The sequence below is a fragment of the Macrotis lagotis genome, chromosome 2, assembly GCF_037893015.1.
Source record: "Macrotis lagotis isolate mMagLag1 chromosome 2, bilby.v1.9.chrom.fasta, whole genome shotgun sequence".
Lineage (NCBI taxonomy): Eukaryota > Metazoa > Chordata > Mammalia > Peramelemorphia > Peramelidae > Macrotis > Macrotis lagotis.
This window is the reverse complement of record NC_133659.1, coordinates 99448513-99470924: the sequence shown is the minus strand read 5'-3', so window position 1 is coordinate 99470924 and position 22412 is coordinate 99448513. Positions and strand designations below refer to the sequence as shown.

Sequence of the window (22412 nt, the reverse complement as noted above, 5' to 3'; positions counted from 1 at the left end):
GTACTCCTGACTCCAGGGCAGGGTGCTCTATACACTGCACCAACTAGCCACCCTGAGACCTTGGCTTTTTAAAACTAAGTCTTTTCCGGGGCGCAGTTTGACCGAGGCAACCCCAGTCAATAATATTGGGCTAAGAGAGAAAAGCACAGAGGACAGGAATGACAGAAGAAAGAGGAAAATAAAATTGTTGGGAAGATAAGACCTTTAAGGTATTCTCAGTGATTAAGGTAAGTGAGAAAGAAAAGAAGCAAGGAGCCTCTTTTGAAAAGCCACCCCCAAAAAATCTATCAGTAAGGAGAAGACCATCAGAGTTTATGGCCAAAACAAAAACAATTGCTATTTGAATTCACTCTGAACCAATCAAGGCCCAAAGGTGAAGTGGGCTTAGGATAAAACCGATTGTTAACCAATCCAGGAGAGCCAGAGTGATTTGGGGTCTATAAATCCCAAAAAATCTTATTAGGCCTATGCGCATAAGTACCCTAGTTACTTAAGATTTGAAATATCAGTCTTCTCAGACTTTATTCTCACCTACGAGCTGCAATGGTCCTGTCAATCTTCCATTCCATCTCTCACATGCATTCAGTTCTCTCCATTCACACAGCCAGAAAAATCTCATCAACATTTCTTGTCTAGACCAGAATTGTCAAATGTGCAGCTCACTAACCTACCCAATGTGATCCAAACCAATTTAAAATGTAATTGGGAAAGATTTCACAAAATAAACAAAATTCCAACAAAATACAGATATTACACTGTTAAACTAAATCCTACTGCCTGCTAGGATCCTACTGTTCTATTTCTTTATGAGTTTGGCACCACTGGCCTAGACCACTTTTTTTTTTTTTTAGGTTTTTGCTAGGCAATGGGGTTAAGTGACTCTTGCCCAAGGCCACACAGCTAGGTAATTATTAAGTGTCTGTGACTACATTTGAACTCCAGGGCCGGCGCTCTAACCACTGAACCACCTAGCTGCGCCCCCCCTCCGCCACTTTTAACTGGTTGCTCATCTCCAATCAATCCTCCAAAGAGCTACAAACAAAGCTATTCCAAAAGCACAGTTAAGATCATGTTACTCCTTGCTCAAGAATCTTCTGGAACTCTTTTAGAATCTTTTACAACAAACTAGAAGTTTTTCTCTTAGTTCTTCAGAACACAGTTCCAGCTTATCTTTGTAGACTAATTTAATGTTATATCCCTTCAAATACATCTAAGGTTCAGCCAATTTTCTCTAATTGCTATTTCCCATATATATATGACAATCCCTTTCTCTGCTCTAGGATTCTGCACAGACCCCAAACTTAGAATCTAACTCTCAAAAGATCAGGTTAAATATGCTACAAAAGGCCTCTCCTGATTCTCTTAGAAGTAAAGTATCTGACAAAGCTGCTATTCTTATAGAAAAGATGGAGAGATGTGGACTGAATGGAGAATAGTATAATTATATGACACAGAACTGTCTGGATGACTAAAGAGTAGTTGCTAATAGTATAATGTCAGTGGAGTTCTCAAGGAATCGAAGTTTGGCCCCTATGCTGTTTGTCTATAAATAAAGGCATAAATGACATACTTATCAAATTTACAGATAACTTGAGGCTGAGAGAAACAGCTACATATTGGAAGTTAAAGTTGCTACTCAAAGGATCTTGACAGATTAGAAGATTGAACTAAGATAAAATTTAATTGAGAGAAATATGAAGTCTTAATTTATGCATTAAAATCAACTTCACAAACAGAGGATGGAAGAGGCAAGATTAGAGCATGGATTTTCCATGTCTGAAAAACATCTGGGGGGGTTTTAGTGAACTAAGTGCCAGCAGGGTGATGTAACAAACAAATATTATCCTCAGTTATTTTAAGAAAGGTGTTACCACCTAGAAAAAAAGCTGTCAGTCCTTCATTTTCTTGCCTCAGTTAGATTACTATAGACTATTGTATTCTGTTCAGGGTGCCACTATTTTAAAAGGAACACTGAAAAGCTAGAGAGCAACCAGGATGATGAAAGATTCTGAGTCCATGACAGATGAGGACTGGTTGAAGAAAATGAAGCTATTTAGTCTGGTGAGAAGTGGGGAGGAAAGCCAGCTCTGTATTTGAAGGGCTATTGTATGGAAGGATTCTATTTGTTTTCTTTGGTTCCCAAAGGAAGAACCAGGAATAATGGCTAAAAACTACAAATAGGCATGGCAATATAGGAACAAAGTTCTAAAAAACTTCTTAAAATTAAATGTCTTCACAAGTGGTTGCTATAGGGTTGATGCAGAGAACCATGGGCATGGAGAATATTGAAATCAACTGGAAACAGATTTTGTAAATCTTTTGTTTGCACTGTTAAAAAAAGATCTTCATTCTTCCTCTACCACTCTGTTGAGACACTTCTTGACTTCCAGTCTGAAAGTGGCCCCATTCTCATGGGCGGGGCAAGCTAAATTATGCAGGTTGAGGCACTGTCTGAGAACAGAATCTGAGACCCCTCTCCAAAAAGTAAACTCTCCAAAGCAGGACTTGGGCAAGCCCAAGTCATTACCTCTTTCCATTGACCCTGAGGGGAAATTTAAGGAGATTTCTGGGGGCTGGGGTTTTCTATCCCCACCACCCCCATTTCTGCATAACCTTGGCAGCTAACCTACCAATATTAATTAGCAATCCGGGTGGCTTTTCTTTAATCTCCACTTAATTTCTCTGTGTTGTAACTTTTTTTTTTAAAATAAATCTCTATTTTCTTTTTACACCAGCATTCCTAAGGTCAAAGAGTGATTCTTCACAAGCAGAATACCAAACACCATGGTCAGCTGGATGGCACGGTAGATAAGAATGCCAGCCGTAAGGTCATACTTATCTTCATGAGTTCAAATCCAGCCTCAGTTAGTTACTAGTTATGTGATCTTGGGCACATAAAGCTTTCTCATCTGAAAAATGAGCTGCAGAAGGAAATGACAAACCACTCCAGGGTCTTTGCTAAGAAAACATCAAATGACATGAAGAGTCACATATGACTAAAAACAACTGAACTGAATAAGTAACTGGGTTGCCACAGAAAATAGTGAGGTTCCCAACACTGGAGGTTTAAAAGTAGAGTTTGATATGCTATAGTAAGGTCCAAGGATAGGTTGGAAGAAATAGATCCTGAGATTACTCTAAAATTTTGTGGTTTTGAGTTAACACTTTCTCACCTATCCCAGATCCCCAAGTTACTTTATAATTACTGATCTGTGTGTGATAGAGAGAGAGAGAGAGAATTCTCATGATTTAGTATAAGCTCTTTTGTTATTTTGGTATTTGTTATCTTTTTATTTCCAGGGCCTAGAATAGCACCTTGAATGAAGCAAACTTTTTAAATTTTTTTAAATTTTTATTTATTTTTTTTTGGCAAGGCAATGGGGTTAAGTGGCTTGCCCAAGGCCACACAGCTAGGTAATTATTAAGTGTCTGAGGTCAGATCTGAACTCAGGGTCTCCTGACTCCAGGGCCAGTGCCACCTAGCCACCGGCAAATAGAGCTTTAAATGAAGCAAACTTTAATAAAATCCTGTTTAAATGGAGAGATCTGCACTTTTGATTGAAATATATTAAGGAGGGGGTGGCTAGGTGGCATAGTGGATAAAGCATCGGCCCTGGAGTCAGGAGTACCTGGGTTCAAATCCGATCTCAGACACAATGATTACCTAGCTGTGTGACCTTGGACAAGCCACTTAACCCTGTTTGCCTTGCAAAAAACCTAAATATATATATATATATATATATATATATATATATATATATATATATATATATATATATATATATATAATGCCAGTGCTTAAATTTAAAAAACCAGTTAATCTGTTTTAAACATTATAATAAGAGATCAAAAGTCTTAACTAGAGAGAATGAGAATATTTAATTAGATTTTCATCATTTTAAATTTTATTTTAATAAGAGAACATCTAACTTGATTCAGAATTTCACTTGCCTTTGATGAGATTCAAATTTTTTCTCCTCTCAGGTCCTTATAGTGATGCTTTATTCATAGCAATAAACCTGACTTAAGGACCATGCAGCTTTAAGCAACTTGATTGTGTTGTGGACCCAGGGTTGATTTCAGATATAGGATTACCAAAAAAACCCCATTTATATTGAAATATAGTTATCAATTAAAAAATTAGTTTTATATAACCCAGCTAAGAACCCCTACTGTAATGGCTTCACATGTGAGCTTGGCAATATCAGACTAGGTGAGGTTCTAATCTAACAAAGTCCTGAAAGGCTTGATGATTTTTGAGGTAGGCCACAAAAACTCATTAAGTCAAAATTGTCCAAACAATGCTACTTACACTGGAGGGACTAAGAGGAAAGCAAAGTGAAGGTAAAAAATATTGATTATTTTTAGTGTTAAGATACATAAATGCATCTACTTTTTTTAAAATAAAACATCAAATAAAAATCTTCAGCTAAGACTATCATAACAAATTAACTTCTAATGAAATGGAAAACATTTAAGTGTAAATAAGGTCAAGTTAGAGCTCCCATCTATCAAATATTTATGCAATCTGCTATCATGTAGATTGCTTCTATAACATAAGTTATTTAAATAAATCATCTTACATAGTGATGGTGATTTTCTTTAAAAGGGTGGGAGATGGTACTGCTACATGAAATTTCAAAATGAACATACTGAAATTATGATCTGCATCAATGAAAGGAGTGCCACATATCAACAAAAATCACAGCTGTCCTCCCAGTATGAATCTTCATCTCATCTTTTCTCAAATTCTTTGAATGACAATGTCAGCATAAAACATGTATGGTCCTACCTTATTTATCCAATACATGACAGCATCCTCGATGTCATAGGGTAAATCAGTTGCTTGAAAGAATGTTGAATACTGCTGGGCACAAGCAATTACTTTCTCTATGCTGACCATTTCTACAGTATAAGCCATCATTAAGGTGTCAATCATGGCCAAATGGGCACTCTGAAAATATAAGACAAGATTTCTTTTAAAAAGTATTTCCATTTAGCAGCTATTGTACCTATATTAAAAAGTAGGAAAAGAATTCAAGATCATATAAGGTCAACTTTAATAATGATATTTTCAAACAAGAAAAGATGTACAAAAGGTATCAATACTTAATAATTGTCAGAGAGAGGATTCAAACTCATATTTCTTTATTTCATAATCATTCTAAAGTAATTCAGTATTATATTTTTTCAAAACCACCTCTATATTAATAAGTACTCCAGAAGTCCCATGATTTGTATCTCAACTAGGCAAACACTACCCCAACCTGTTGGTTCTTTTTTGTTTGTTTGTTTTTAGGTTGTTGCTAGGCAATGGGGTGAAGTGGCTTGCCCAAGGCCACACAGCTAAGTAATTATTAAGTGTCTGAGACCGGATTTGAACTCAGGTACTCCTGACTCCAGGGTCGCTACTCTATCCACTGCACTACCTAGCCACCCCCCAACCTGTTGGTTCTTAGTGTGCAAAATAGCATAGTAGTTGAATAGTATTATTAGTTCTTCATCTCACTAAAGTTCAATTTTCCCAATTTATCTTTCTGATAATGACCTAGAGTCTTAAATTGGAGGGTGCAGAGTTTTTTAAAAGGAACTATAGTTCTGTAATAAAAATTATATAAATGTAAATAAACTAATTATATTTTCAGGTCAACATTTTTGAACCATTTTTTATAGTTCTAGTATTTATATTTTGAACCAAAATTATAAATTCCAAACTACAACATTCACATTAGCATTAATTTCACTGTGAAATCATTTTAACAAAATAAATTCATGAAAAATTAGAAAATAGCATAATTATGGTGTGTCAATATAAAAAATGTAATGCATGTGTAAAACTTATACAAATAAGCTAAGCAAAAAAATCAAGTACTAAGTTCCTTGATCATAATGAATCTCTGCCCTGACCTCCAAATCATCTCTATGGAACTACAGAGAAATTGTTTAGAAGTGCAAAAATATTAAGAATATATTTTTTAAGATTTCTATGCAAAAATTATATGAATGATGATATACTACAATAGGTTAACTTCTAAAATTCAATCTTATGTGATCTAGAATTGGTTTAGACTTAGGAAAATTTTAATTAGAATGATACTGAAAAATATATTTTATACATATATCTGCATGTATGTATCATATCTTTCCATTGAGAATAATCCAATAATTAAAGAGACTCATGAATCACATCCTAGGGTGCTGAAAGACTAGAAGCAATGTTTGAATAATCATAGAAAACTTTCACTTATATCCAGAAATCAAAAAGTTAGAAATTAGGATGTTTTGATGCAATGAGTGGTAAGAGGGAGTATGGAATCTAGGAGACTGGAAAACAGCTGAAAAGAAGGAAAAGGGCTCCAAGATAATTTGCTCATTTTCTCAAAGTCAGTCATCTTGATTCAGAATCCCAATAAGATAATTTTTCAGAGCTTATGCAATACAGCACTTAATGTCAAGCTTTCTTGATGTGATAGTTTTTGTCACAATTTTTTCTCTTTTATTTTTTATTATAGGAGATAGCTCTATGTAAGAGGGTAAAGAAAAGGCTAATTAGGAAATATAATTGATACAAAAACAAAAGCTTTTAATAAAAGTTAAGTTTTAAAAACTGGCAAAACAAATTTTTTAAAGAAAAATCATTGACAACAGTCTTATGTTAGCAGTAGAAAGACAAAAATGTTGTCTTGACTTTCAAATAGTGAAAACAAAGTATATTATAGAAATCCTATTGAAGTTTGCTGGACACAATATGAGAATGGAGAGTTCAAAGAAAGGAATAATTGCTATAAGTGAAGGAGACTAAATAAGAACAAGTCATAAACTAATCTCATTTCCACTTTTTTGATAAGTTTACTAGATTGGACCACTGCAGAAATGCCACAGATGCAAAGCAACTTGACTTTACAAATACCTTGTAATATCCCTGAGCACAAAAGAGAAGAATATGGGGTGGATTTAGAGATGGCTGAACAACTGTTCCAAGGAATAATAATGGATCAGTGATGATCTGAAATTTACAAGGAAAGAGATTTCTATCTGATAGAAAGTAAGCTTTCAAACAAAAATGAAACAGGCAACTTTTGATATCTTCTATCATTTGATAAGAGTGCTACCTAACAATATGTGAGGTCAATGACAAAAAAATAAAAATTCACTTAAACTTTAGAGAAAACTTCAGCAAAATGCTTTTTTTGTGATAAATGAGAAAACTATTAGAAGGCTGAAAAAAAACTGGACAGTTATAGAAGAGTGGAAAACATTTTGAAAAAGAGTAAGCAATTTTAGAGTTCAAATTTTAATGCTTCCAAGTTATTTGTATGTGATTTGGGAGCCTAAATTTTTCTTACCTATTGCATTACCTGAAGAACAAATGAGATAATGTATATAAAACATTTTTAGGCCATAAAGAACTACCAAATTATTAACTTTCATAAAAAAATAGTGTTATAATGGAATGAGTTGGAATTTGTAGTACAGTATTTCTCATCACAAATTCTCATCACACTTTCTCATCACAAATTCCCAATCTGGGAAATCACAGATTCAGTTTCTTCCTATCAATTGTCATATTTATACACAGATTCAAAGGAAATCTAGTCTCAGAAAAAGTTGTCATAAATGTAGGCCTTATAAAAAAAAGTTGTTCTTAAAGCAAGCAGCCAGAAAACATGAAAGCTATGCCACTACCAATCTAAAATTAAAAGAATTCCAATCACATGTTAAGCCTTGACAAATAACTAATATTGTAAAACAAGAAAAAAACTATTTTAATGAGAATTTCTAAAGTATTCATTTATGTCAAAAGCTAAATGTGAAAGTATGTAATAGGGATAGACATCAGCAAAGAAGTGAGTAGATTCCTTCTACCTCCCATTTCAGTCTGCTTGCTAAGAAAACCACTAAGCTTTTTTCTGGGTTCATTCACTGATATGTATTTTCTCTCTTTTTAACCTTGCCCCCCAATCCTTTCCAGATATGTACTTCTGCATTTAAAGATGCAAAATCCCTTAAACTCCTAAGGAGATCTTAGGAAAAAGAATCAGAATGGAATACTAAATATCTGATATTAAGCTAGTCAATTAGCAGCAGTCTGTGAAGTGACAGCTATCTGTTATCCTTGTCCTTCTCAAAGAACTGTCCCACTGTTTGTTTTTTTATATATATATAAATGAATTATTTTAGGAACAAAATACTGATCAATGCAAAGAATTAAACAAATTTATTAACTATTTACATTAACACTAATTTAAATGAATAAAAATACTATTATATCATTACTATCATTCCCTCTAAGAATTCATCATGGTTTTCATTCACTTTTCCTCACACAGCTGCAGTTAATGTACACTACATTCTTCTAGTTTTTCCAATTTGCATTATTTCATAAAGATTTTATATATTTCTTTGTATTCTTTGAACTTGTTGGTCTTAATTGTATTATAATATACTAAAATATCAACATACCATTAGTTTAACAGCATTGGGTTGTTTGCTATGAAGATAATGGCTCTTTTTTTGTTACTGGAATCTCTAAACACATTTTCTGGGAAGCAGAGGTCAGGATTTATATAGAGCACCAACCAGTTGTCATGCACTGTGCTAGCAGCACTTCACAAATTACCTCACTGGATCTTTTCATTGGACTGGTATTCTCCGAAATGGAATTTAATCAGGACATGATTAATTGTAATTTGATGCACAGTTTCAAATTGTTCTCCAACAAGAAGAGTCTCAGTTCACAATTCCATCACCAATTGGCCAACCTGAAGTGGTACCTCAAAGTATGTTTTTTCCAAATGATAATGTACAATGCTTCCTCTTTTGAAAACTATTTCTCTAGCCTAAAAATTAATCATGATTTCTAGATATTTTAATTTTATCTATTTTATAGTATAAATACTTATAATTAAGATTATATTTATTATAGTTTCCTTTTAATCTATTCAGTTCTTTTTATTTCAATTGCTTACTGTTGTATAGGTTGAATTTTTTTAAATCTCAAGGTCATCACATCATAAAAAATTTAGAAGAAAACCAAATCAAATACCTTAACCAAGAGAGACAGAAACAATTTCAAAAATCTTCAAAAATGTGAAACTAAAAATTTTAGCACTAGCAAAATTCATATAGTTAATATAAGAATGGAAGTTGTGGATAAAAAATCATTATATAATCACCTTTGATGAGGTCAGAATATCCAAGACACATGAGATAACAGAAATTTTATAAAACCAAGACTCATCTTCAAATTAGCTAAATGGTCAAGGAAGAGAAACAAACAGCTATTAACTATCTAAAGAAAGAAGGTGGAACCAATATGAAAGAGTAGCAAGGAGGATTACACCAAACTCCCACACAAAAAACTCCCCCAAACACATACAGAAAAGAACATAAAGAAAACACACCAGACTGAAATCTTATGGAAAAATCCAAGAAAATGTCATAGTAAATTGTTTTTCCAACCTAAGTCTGCCAAGAAGGAGGTGGGGAGAAACTTTGTGGACTCAGGAGATGAGTCAGGAGCATGCGGCACTTAGAACACTCAAGCTAGTCCCCAGGAAGAGGCTGCACACCTGGAGAAGGGAAGGTCTGAGATTCAGGACCAGATACAAACTAGCAGTTTTGTGACCCCATTTCTGAATGGGGATCCATAGTAGACTGAGAAGGGAAGTTGAGTCCAGAGCTAGCATTCTTGGGGAGGGAGGTCCTGGACTGTATACCAAAAAAAAAAATAAAGGATTAAGTTCAGATGCAAAGAGAAGCCCTCAGATCATTGAAACTCAATGCAGTCTTAGTTCAAGCATCAAGTTCAGTCTAGAAGGGAGGGACCCTAAAATTCTGTCATTGAGAATGAAAGAAGCTTTGCTTTACAGCTGGTACAGCAACTGAATCCAGAAGCATTTTCTTCTTGCTAAGATCTAAGCCCAAGTCAGAAACTTACAGAGTTGAAGGGGAAAGGCATGCAACAGTTAGACTTAGCCCTGGATCAAGTCTTACAAAAACAATGAAAGGTTGCAGGCCCTTTCACTATCCCTGAAATCCTGGAATAACACAACAGTCAAAACCCTAAGAAAGAAGCAACAGGATCAGCCTAGACTTACTTTCCAAAAGTATACGCAGAACTTCATCAGTCCTAACACTGAATTCAAAGTCAATAAGAAGAATGGAAGAATAAGCAAACAAAAAAGAGAATTCTACCAAAAGAATTAATAAAAAGAAACCTAAGTCAAAGCAATGAATAAATAGAAGAAAATGTAAAGTATCACATAGCAAAAACAACTGATGAAATCTTAAAACAAAAACTGTTCTGATCTTGGAACCAGAATCTACAAGTTACCTACTGAAAGAAACTCCAAAATTAAAACTCACAGGAACTTTACAAGCATCCATATCAAAGAAATACTGCAGAATCAGAAGTACTCAAGAATCACAATATGGATTACACAAAATTTGACAACCTCTGCCTTAAGAGAACAAAGATACTTGGAATGTGATAGTCTTAAAGGAAAAGGATATACAACCAAGAATAATTTACCTAATAAAAATGAATATTACAGTATAGAGAGACAAATTTACCTTTAATAAAAAGAATATTATTAATAAAAAATAAAGAGCATCCAATAATTCCTTTGAAAAGAATAGAAATTCATAGAAATGTTGGAGTTCAAAATCAAGTTCACTTTTATTTTTTAAATAGAAACATAAAAAAGAATAAAATGCTTACATTCACAACTGGAGATTATACATATGTCCCTTCTGAACCCTATCATTATCAGGGGTCATGAGACTAATTGGACAATGTCTGGTAATGATTCCATTATAAATACCCTGGGGGGGGGATTAGTAAAAATTGTTTCACTAATCAAGGTGTGCAACTGGACATCAATACAAACAAGGAGAAGAGGCTAAGTAAAGGGAGCAGATGATATTTCAACCTCACTTTCTTATGAACTGATCAAAAAAGGGAAGAATACACACAAAAACACAGATATACTGCATGCATGCACATACATACATAGAGTTGGGTAAAGAAATAAAGTTTACTCAATAGGAAAATAGGAGGGAAATGAGATAGGAGGGATTCATCTCAAGGAAAACAAACCCTAATATGTTTAATTGTCCCCCAATGCTCTCTCCTAGGTTTTTTCTTCTATCTCTACTTTTTTTTTAACTTGGTGATCTCCTCAGTTCTCATAGATTCAATTATCATCTCTATGTAGTTGATGTGCTTAACATTTATTTATTTATTGAGTCCTAGCCTTTCTCCTTTACTTTAGTCTCTTATCTCCAATTGCCTCTCAAAAATATCAAACTGATGTCCTGTAAACATCTTACATTCAAACATGTCCAAAATAGAAATCATTGTCTCTTCCCTCTCCCTTTCTTATTACTCTTGAAAGCACCACTACCTAGGTCACAGCTGTTCAAAATGTGGCCCATGGACACAGGTTTATGCAGCCCACCTGTGGGTTTACTAAATGCTTTAGTAAATGAAGCTGAGCTGCCACAGAGCTCTCACTAAAATGGCAAATCAAAATATATTGTCTATTGTTTCAATAAAAACTTTTAAAAAGTAAGGTCACCAACCCTGATCTAGGTATTAGTAATCTTCAACTTCTCATTCATCTTTCCCCCTTAACCAATCCATTGCCAAATCTTGGTGATTTTATTTTATGCAACATCTCATAACACGACTATTTTTATCCTTTGACACTGCCACTACCCTGGGTGTAGAGGCTCTCATACCTGGACTCCTGTAATAGTTAACTGGTGAGTCTTCAAGTGTCTCCTCACTCCATTCTAGTCCTCTCCATCTTACACTCAACTTTCAAAGTTGAAGCTTCTTTCTAAAGCATAGTTCTGACCAAGTAACCTCCTTTCAAAAAACTCTAATAGCTCCCCAATACTTCCAGGATTCCTTTTCTATCTACATTTCACTCCCCTCCATATACTCTTCAGTCCAGTGACTGTGGCTTCCTTGATGTTCTAGGACAAGACTTTCTTGACTCCAAAAATGTCCTTCATGTCTAGAATTCTCTTCCTCATTTCCATTTCCTGGCTTTTCTGCCCTCTTTCAGGTTCCAGTTACAATTCTGCCTTCTGCAAGAAGCTTATACCAGTGCTCCTTAATCATAGTGCCTTTGAAAATGATCAATCTTGGAAGGGATGTGGGAAATCTGGGATACTAATATTGTTGGTGGAGCTGTGAATTCATCCAACCTTTCTGGAGAGCAATTTGGAATTACACTCAAAGGGCAACAAAAATGTGCGTGCCCTTTGATCCAACAATACCACTACTGGGTCTATACCCTGAAGAGATCATGAAAAAGGGTAAAAACATCACTTGTACAAAAATATTCATAACAGCTCTGTTTGTGGTGGCAAATAATTGTAAATAGAGGGGATGTCCATCAATTGGGGAATGGCTGAACAAATTGTGGTATATAAACATTATGGAACACTATTTTTACATCAGGAGGAATGGGATTTCTGAGAAGCCTGGAAAGACTTGCATGAACTGATGTTGAGCGAGATGAAACAGAACCAGAAGAATATTGTGCACCCAAACAGCAACATGGGGTTGATGATCAACCTTAATGGACTTGCTCACTCCATCAGTGCAATAATCAGGGACAATTTGGGGTGATCTGTGATGGAGAATGCCATCTGTATCCAGAGAAAGACCAGTGGAGTTTGAACGAAGACCAAAGAGTATTAGACTCAATTTTTTTTAAAAAAAAGTTCTTTTAAGTGTTAAATAATTTTGCTATCCCTAATATTTTCTTTCTTCCTTAAGGATATATTTTTTTCTCTCAACACATTCATTATTGATCTATGCATAACATAGAAACAATGGAAAGTCTATCAGATTGCCTTTTGCTGGGGGGAGGGAAGGGAGGGGAAAGGGAAAAATTGCAAAATTCAAAACCTTGCAAAAAAAGTAATTGGTAGAAACTACTACTGTATATAATTGGAAAATAAAATATTTATATAAAAAAATCATAGTATCTTCTATCTAAGATAACCTCTAGTTTTTCCTTTATATTATCTGTACAGAGCTGTTTGTAGGCTCTCTTCCACTGTCTAGTGAGTTACTTAAAACTTCAAAAGAATAACTTTTTAAAATTACAGTTTTCTTCAAATCTAATAAGCATGCTAAGCTTAGCACATAATGAACACTTAAAATGCTTACTGACTTGACATGTACAATTAAAAAGATCACACAATACAATAGAACCGATAAGAAAATCTTTTAAACTTTTAACATAGATCCTTGAAGAAAAGGTTTATTAGTGGTGAATAAAAGAAGTTCTAGGGCACTTTTGTAAAAATCTTGAAGACTCATGAGTAGTTTCAGAGCTTTAAAAGCTAATGATTTTTTTTTTTAATTGTCTCCTTTCACTTCAAAACTTTTTACTTTTCTTGATGATATGAGCTAAGGGTCTTGTCAGCAAGTGAAGATGCTACAAATTGTTATCTGTACCCAGTTCTACTTTAACATAATTGTATATCTGAGGTCATTTTTTTTACTTACAATTTTTTTTGCAGGGGGGGTGGGGGGAGTGGGGGAGGCATAACAAGTGAGGTGAGCGGACAAAAGTTAAAAAAGAAAAGAACAGGGGCAGCTAGGTGGGCTAGTGGATAAAGCACCCGCCCTGGAGTCAGGAGTACCTGGGTTCAAATCTGGTCTCAGACACTTAACAATTACCAAGCTGTGTGGCCTTGGGCAAGCCACTTAACCCCATTTGCCTTGAAAAAAAACCTGAAAAAAAAAAGAACAGCTGGGAGACTGGAAGAATTTAACAGAAAATGAAATGAAAATAGAAAGGAAAAGGGAAAAAAAGAAAGTGAGTAAGAAAAAAGGCTCAAGAGGAAAATACATATTGTAAATTATCCTCCTCAGGCAGAACAAAGAGAGGGGTTGGAGGTGAAGAGAAGGCCAGTGCTAGACAAATACTTCTACATTTTTACCACCAGATGGCAAAATTGGATCAGGATGGTTTAGTTGTTAATGATCAAACGAAAAATCATATTTCTTGTGGAGTCTCATTGAGTTTTGTTGAGTTTCTCTCTTGTCATCACTGTATATTCTTTTTTCCTGGTCTTGATTCTGCTCTACTCCTTTTTCTAATACTTGATATAAGCCTTCCCCACTCTTCTCTACACCCATCATCCTCAATTTCTTGCAGCACAATAGCAATTCCATAAATTTTAGTGCCACAATTTGTTTAGTGATTATCTCCAATTGAATGGACATCTAGTTCTGGTTCTTTGTTGTTGTATGGATATTTAATTCTTTGCAAAAATTCCATACATTATGCTTAGACCAATTCACAGATCTATCAACAGTTCATGAGTTTCATATTAACTGCTTTCTTCACAACTAGGAGAGCCTATTTCTATTATGCAGAAAATTGTCATAAGTTTCTTAAGGCTGACAAGATTCTTTAGCTCAATTGGTTGAAACATGCTACTAAAGGGACCCTAAAGTCCAATCCTTATACATGACCTGTATATAAAAAGTCACATCACGAAAAATTTAGAGGAAAGTGGAAATCGCCTTTCACAACTAAGAATAGAGGAAGAATTCCTGACCAAACAAAAGGAAAGAAAGGATCACAGGAGGTAAAATGAACAATTTTGATTACATAAAATGAGAAAGCTGTTATATGAATATTGATTCAAATGAAATTAGAAAGTTAACAGTTAACTATAAAAAATTTGCAAATTTCTCGCATAAAAGTCTAATATCAAGATTCATAGGGAATTGATTAAAAATAATATAAAAATAAGAATTATCCCCAATAGATAAATGGTCAAAGAATATCAACAGATAGTTTAATCTGAAAAAAAGCCACCAAATCACTAAAAGGAAAAAAATAAAATAAATGTGAGATTCTGCCTCATATCCACCAGATTGACAAAAATGAGAAATTGGGGGGGGGGGGGCGCACTATTGGAAGAGGTGTGAATCGAATACACCCATTATTGAAAGCAACTTTGAACTATACCCAAAAAAGTAGATAAAAGTCAGTAAGCTATAACCTCAATACCACTACTAATCATATCCTAACCCCCCCCAAACAAAGAGTAAAAGGGCAAATGTGAACAAAAATAGAACAATACCTTTTTTAATAGCAAGAAAGAAGGAAAAAAAAGTGAATATTCAAGAACTAGAAAATGGAAAAACAAATGACAGGATAGCTGATGCTCATTATAAATAATTCTGTTCTTGTGAATTCACCTACTCATTAAAGTGTATTTTTAATCCCCATATCAATACTTGTAGCACTCTTACATTCATCCATAGACCTGCACACAAAACTGTCCTTCAAGTGCAGTGCTTTAGGGTTGTCTAGTATTTCTAAGAAAATTAGACTTCAATATGACTTATAGAGAAAATAACATGTGTTAGATAAGTTTTGTTTGGGTATGAGTTCCAATTAAGATGGCCATGAGTTCAATGCACTCCTAAGAGTTTTATCCGTTACCCAAAGTAAACTTTCTTCTATGTGTCATCTTCCATAATTGGAGCATAAGCTGCCTGAGAAGAGACAATCAACAGTCAACATTTATTAAGAGATCACTTATTGAGTATTTACCATGTGTAAGACAAAAGAAAAGCAAAAAACAGTACCTGAGGGGCTTGGATTGCCTAAAAGAGAATTTTATATTTGATCCTGGAGGTGATAGGGAATCCTTGTAGTTTACTGAATAAGGAAGTGGCATGCTTAGATCTGGGCTTTAAAAATCATTTAGCAGCTAGAGGGGAAGAGACTTGAGGCAAGAAAATCCTCCAGTAGGCTATTGCTGCAGTTCAGGTGTCAGATCACAGGAGCCTGAACCAGAAAGGTGGCAGAGTTAGAGTAAAGAAGAAGACATATGAGAAATGTCATTAAGGGAAAATGGACAGAAATTGGCAAAAGATCTGGATATGGTAAAGGGGAAAAGGGAGGGGTTCAGGATGAAACCTAAGAATCCTCGACAATAATGGACAAGTTCAGAAGGGGTAATGATTTTGGAGGAAATATACAGAGTTCAGTTTTGGACATAATAGATTTGACATGTCCAACAGAGAATTGAAAATACAAAAATGGAGGTTAGGAAAAAAGTTAATGTTGGATTAAGTAGATCTAAAAATTATCATTATTGAGATGATGGTGAACCCATGGTAGCAAATAAGATCATCAGGAGAAATAGGAAGAGAAATAAACTAAGGACAATCAATCAAATCAATAAACATTTATTAAGTGCCAGGTACTGTGTTAAGCACTGGAGATACAGAAAAGGGAAAAGATAATCTGGTAAGGGAGACTACACATAAACAAATACACATACACATACACAGCTCTATATAGTATAAATAGGAGATAAGAGAGAAAGTAATGGAATTAAGAGGTTGGTAGAAGGTTTGCAGTAGAAGGGTGAGAGTTTAGTTGAGAGTTATGGAACACGTTGAAATTAAGATTGTCTAATGGATATCCAGTTTGATATGCTACTATTTAGAGCAGAAGAGGAAGAGCATTCCAGCCAGGGGGGGACAGCCAAAGACAGTAAATGTCCAGACCCAAGAGATAGAGTGTCATTGCTTGTGGCAGCCAGTTAGCCAAAGTCACTGGATCAAAGAATATTATAGAGGGAAGAAAACTATCTGAAAGACTAGTGGAGATGCAAGATTCAACGTCAGAAGAGACTGAGGCAAAATAGGCAGATCTGAGAATCATCAGCATAATTAAATCCATGGGAGCTGAGATCACCAAATGAAGTAGTATGAGAGAGGGAAGAGAAGAGAGCCCAGGACAAAACTCTGAGAGACACCTGTAATTTCATCCTAAACCCCTCCTTTATCCCCTCTACCATATTGAGATCTATGGCCAATTTCTGTCCATTTTCCCTTAATGCCATTTTTCATATATGTTCTGACTTGGGAGATATTGAGTGTGAGATATTTACTGAAGATCAAATTCAAGATGTCCAGAAGTCAATTGATAAAAGTCAAGATCTTAGGAAAAGCTAAAAATGAGAGTCAAACATATAGATCCAGGAATAATCAGCATAGGTATTATAAATGAACCTCTAGGAGATCATAAGGTCACCAAAAGAGATAACACAGATGAAGAGAAAAGGAACCAGGATAGAGCCTGGAGACCATTCACAGTCAGAAGCAAAAGAAAACAATGTCCTGAAAATCTAGAAATAAGTATCTAGAAGGGAATAGAGCATATCAAAAGTTGCTGAGAGGGGTAAGAAGGTGAGTAGATCATCATTGGTAACTATGGAAAGGATAGGTTCAATCGAAAAGTCAAGGTCTCAATCCAGCCTTTAGTGTAACATCAAGTTAAATATGAGAAATAAGCAGAGAACAGAATAGAGATATATTAAGAGGTCACACAGGACAGGATGTAACAGGAGGGACGGTAAGATGTTTTGCTTCTTTGTGTGTTTAAAGGATGAAGGAAACATGGGAGCATTTATAGGAAGTAGAGATGTCAAGTACCAAGGCTAGCACATTTTATCTAAGAAAGCTGCCTCTCAGCTCTATTACCCCATAGATAAATGAAATTTAAAGATCATGCTCAAATTTCATTAACAGCTCATTTTTAGTTTCCCCAAGCATTTTAATCAATAGGTATTAATAAGTAAGAAATAGACTTGTGTAATTCTTTAACTGTCTGTCTGGTCTTATTATACAGATAGCAATGATAAATGAAAAACATATAAACAAAAAAAAATCATGAACATGAAATCCTCCCATTCCTCTCCACAATCAATTCCTGTAAAATCAAGATTTAGAGCAGTACATAGGTCTTTTAAATGTCCTAGCCCAAATGTCCTGGAAGATTTTTAGGATAGTGTACATATGGCAGCCCAGGCTTAATCTATACTACCTCAAAAATCTAATCTGTCCCAGGATTTTATGTTATTTGCTTTCTATTTTTATAAATCTCTTATTGTATATTTCAGTATTGCCCTATAGTTTATTTTCCAGATTTGAAACTTTTTTCAAGAACTGATCTTCAGCCATAAATAGTGCTTTAATTGCATAAAATTCCAAATTCTCTCCCTCCATTTTTCTCCTCCTCCCTTGAGAGGCCAAAGAATTTGAAATAGATTATATATGAATTGCATACTATTTAAAACAAATTTCATAAAAAAAATGAAATTTTAAATTGTCATCAGCAAGTTATAGTTGACTTTAAAAAAAGTCTAATAGGATGGCTATTGAATAAATTCCTTATCTGTGGAGTATATATTGAAATTAAACCCAAAAGGACAGATTTTAGTATGTAAGTGATACTTACAAGCAAGATTAATCTCTTAAAAATTTCAGAGTTCATTTTAACTTTCCAGCATCAGAAACTTTACTTCCTTTAAGGATCAGCCCAGGAACTACTCCTTTTTTTTTTAGGGTTTTGCAAGGCAAATGGGGTTAAGTGACTTGCCCAAGGCCACACAGCTAGGTAATTATTAAGTGTCTGAGACCGGATTTGAACCCAGGTACTCCTGACTCCAGGGCCTGTGCTTTATCCACTACGCCACCTAGCCACCCCAGGAGCTACTCTCTTCCAAATTTTCATATCCCTCTAACTGTTATTCTCCCTCTTAAAATTACATTGCTATTTACATTAATTTGAATATATACATATATATATATATGTGTGTATGTATGTATGTATGTATATATATATATATATATATATATATATATATATATATATATATATATATATATCTATAACCTTAAGCTCCTTAGGTGCAAAAATAATTATTTATGTCTTGGTCTCCCCAGAGTCAATTATATTGCCTTTTGTGTAACTGGTACTTAACAAAGTTTCACTGAATTTTACTGAGGCTAGCAAAGTACTCTCAGAAAGAACAATCAGACAGGTAGAGAGAGAATCAGGAGAGGATCATGTTATAAAATTCAAAGGAGAAGAATATTTAAGAATAATAAGAGGATCAACAATTTCAAAAATTACAGAGAAGCCAAGAAGAATACAGACTGAGAAAGGTTGCTGGATTCAAAAGTTAAAAAATTTCAAGTAATGTTAGAGCTATTTGGTATCATAAAAACGATAGGATAAGAAATCTAATTGAGAAGGTGAGGAAGGTGAGGTGATAAATGTTAATTAATCTTTTCCTAAGAGTTTTGGCCAAGAAAGGGAGAAAAAAATATATGTTCTTGAAAGGATATAGGCACCTTGGAAGACTCTTAAAAATGAGATAAACTAATCAAGGAAAAAAATTCCAGAATGAACAAAAAAAAGTGGGCATCAGCCTAGTCAAGGAGAATCATTTCTTCCTCTTAAGAAAAAGGAGACAATAAAAGTAGTATAAAGAGGATTTGGGATATGGAATAGGAGAGAAGTAGCTCTCTAAAGTAGGAGGGTCAGGTTCTCTATTAAAAGAGAGAAAAAAGGTTTGGAACAGTAAATGGGAGGGGTGGTAGAGGGAACACCACCGAAAATAACAGAAAATCAATCTAGGAAAAATAAAAGAACTGATTAACAGAAGAAAACAAATTTATACTGGTCTCATTTGGCACAAATGCAAATGTCTAAGTAGCACTCAGAGTTATCCAGGTAGAGCGTGGATAGAGACTAACTCAGGGTTCATGTTTGACAAGTTAAAAAAGAAGAAAAGATTTAACAAGAATAAGGCAGAGGAAAGGCAGAATGACAGAATGTTATCCTCAAAAAAAAGGAATTTCAGAACTCAAAAACATGTAATCAATCTAGTTATGAATAAAGATGAGTTAATCATAACCAGCCTAGAATATGACTGAAGTGATTATGCTCAAAAACATGTACTCAGTCTAGTTATGTTCCAGGGGCAGAGGACAGAGCTCAGCAGTCTCTCTCTTCACTCCCCTCCCTAGGTTCAATGGGTTCATGGGGGGCTCCTGCTTACAGGCTCCGCCTGCTTCTGTTCCTGGATCTGGGCTGCCAAAAGACATGTGTCTTTTTCCGCTGTGTGCCCTGAGGGCTGGGCTTCATGTACTAGCTCTGGCAGAGGTCCCCCACTGTTCACCCACTTTGTGCCTGTAGCTCAGAAGACTCCCCTGCTGCTGTGAGTCCCGGGCTTCTAGCGCCCTGGGGCTGCCTCCTGGAGCTGAAGTTCTTTTGCTCTGGCGGGCCACCCCTCCCACCCCAGGGGAGCAGAGCCTTTCTACTCTTTTCCAGGTTACCTTGAGTAGGAGAACTGCCTTACTGGGTTCCTCTGTGAGTTCTATCTCTCAAAAGTTTAGTTAGAGTCCTTAGCTTATAAGTTTTATGAGAAAGCGCCTAAGAGACATTGCTCTCTTGTAGCCATCTTGGCTCCACCCCCCTCAGTCTAGTTATGAATAAAGATGAGTTAGTTGTAATCAGTCTCCTGGATAACTGAAGTAAAGATGTAGGTGATGAGAAATGAGGAAGATGATCACTTAGAAAACCAGAGTATTCAAGGGGATGATTCATATCCATCTAGATAATCCACTACAGACAATTCTTGCCATTCACCTTAATGCTACTTTTGGCACCCATGAACTTCCAATCTAGAGATTATGTCCTAGAAATTTTAGTTTACTCAGCCTTAGTTCTCCTACACTGAGACCAAAGTTGTCCTGTTTGGTTAGAGAATAAAGTACAAACTAGCTCATTTAATGTTTTCACACATATTTTTAATAAAAAATATGTTTTAATCTCTTGATAGAGGCAATATAAAATCTTCCAAATATGATTTGTTCTATAAAATACTTCAACACACAGCTAGATAAGCAATCTCTTTTTTTATTTTTGCAAGGCAAATGGGGTTAAGTGGCTTGCCCAAGGCCACAAGCTAGGGAATTATTAAGTGTCTGAGGCCGTATTTGAACTCAGGTCCTCCTGACTCCAGGGCCAGTGCTCTATCCACTGTGCCACTTAGCCGCCCCTTGATCAGCAATCTCTTTAAGGTGAGTTCTTCCTCTAATGCAATATTGTCACTCATAAATGCTTTCTCATCTTGTGCAATTCTGGTCCATGTTCTTGCCAAAAGAGTTTATTCAATTTGCTGTTGACTTTCCTGTAGATCTCTTGACATAGCAAGTTTACAAATGAAGAAAATAAGGTTTCCAGTGGTTACTCTTGACTCTTGTCATAGAAATTATTCACCTTCATTTCCACATATTAATTTGATGACATACTTTACCATGATTTCATTTGTATAATTATTCAACAGTGGCTACTTTGACCCACTATGTGCTTCTCTGCTGTTATTTGGGTAACTATTTTAATTCTCTGGAGACTATGGTTTTATATGCTTCACATATGAAGTATCAGCTTAAGGATACTGTTTTCACAAAGGCTCTTTTTTTCAGAGAAGTTTGAGACCACTAAAACCTACCACAATTATAAAAATAATGATTTCTAAATATGAGGCATGACTAAATAACAAGATTTATTTCATAAATCACAAAGAAAAACTGGTTTCATTACTTTGGAGGCAGAAAAACATAGTTTTATTTAATTATTTTCTATCATCAAAATTATATCAACTATGTCATTTTCTGCAAATGCAAAGACAGTTGAAAATACAATGTTACCAGCATGTTTTAGCCACAATGAATGCTCACTATAGCAATTTTTTTTTTTTAGGTTTTTGCAAGGCAATGGGGTTTAAGTGGCTTGCCCAAGGGCCACATAGCTAGGTAATTATTAAGTATCTGAGACTGGATTTGAACTCAGGTACTTCTGACTCCAGGGCTGGTGCTCTATCCACTGCATCACCTAGCTGCCCCCTGTGCAGCAATTCTTAAAGCAGATATGGTGGATTCAATTTTTTATTTAAATCTTTTAAAGTTTCCACTTATTTTTTCCTAGGAAATATTTTACAGGAAAGAAAGGACTGGGAATTAGTAGACATAGATTCATGTAACAGCCCTGTCACTAAATGGGCAAATCACTTACCCCCTATCCCATAGGTCAGGTAGATCAGTATCTGTCTCTGCAATTTAAAATCTAAGCTAATCAAGATACCACACTGGTGTTTCTTATTGTATAGGTACTTTCTGCTGTACCTCTGCACCTTTCTCTCTCTCTAGATCTCTCTCTCTCTCTCTCTCTCTCTCTCTCTCTCTCTCTCTCTCTCTCTCTCTCCCCCCCCCCCCCCGTGTATGTGTATATGTATATAAATAATATTGTTTTGTACATATGTATATATAAAATATGAGAGGTTTGGTCGAAGGTCCCTTCTAGATTTTAAATTTTGTGACTGAAAATACTACAAAGTACAAAGTTTTACTCTTCTAACAAAAACACATTATCAATTCTTGCACATAATATTCCCCCAAATAAAAAAGTCATAAAATTTTACATGGAACAATTTTCCCTAAAATAACTATATGAGAATCTATATTTTGGTTGCTGCTCAATTATTTTTTTTCCTTGTTT

The 22412-nt window shown here is 35.0% G+C and overlaps 1 protein-coding gene across 1 annotated transcript in view; it reads right to left on the bottom strand.

The window, feature by feature from the left end:
* CAMSAP2 (calmodulin regulated spectrin associated protein family member 2) overlaps positions 1-22412 on the bottom strand; it is a 159548-nt gene that overhangs the window by 76006 nt on the left and 61130 nt on the right. The window contains exon 3 of the mRNA XM_074220896.1: positions 4793-4954. Within this exon, the coding sequence (XP_074076997.1) occupies positions 4793-4954 (162 nt within the window). The remainder of the gene's footprint in view (positions 1-4792; positions 4955-22412) is intronic.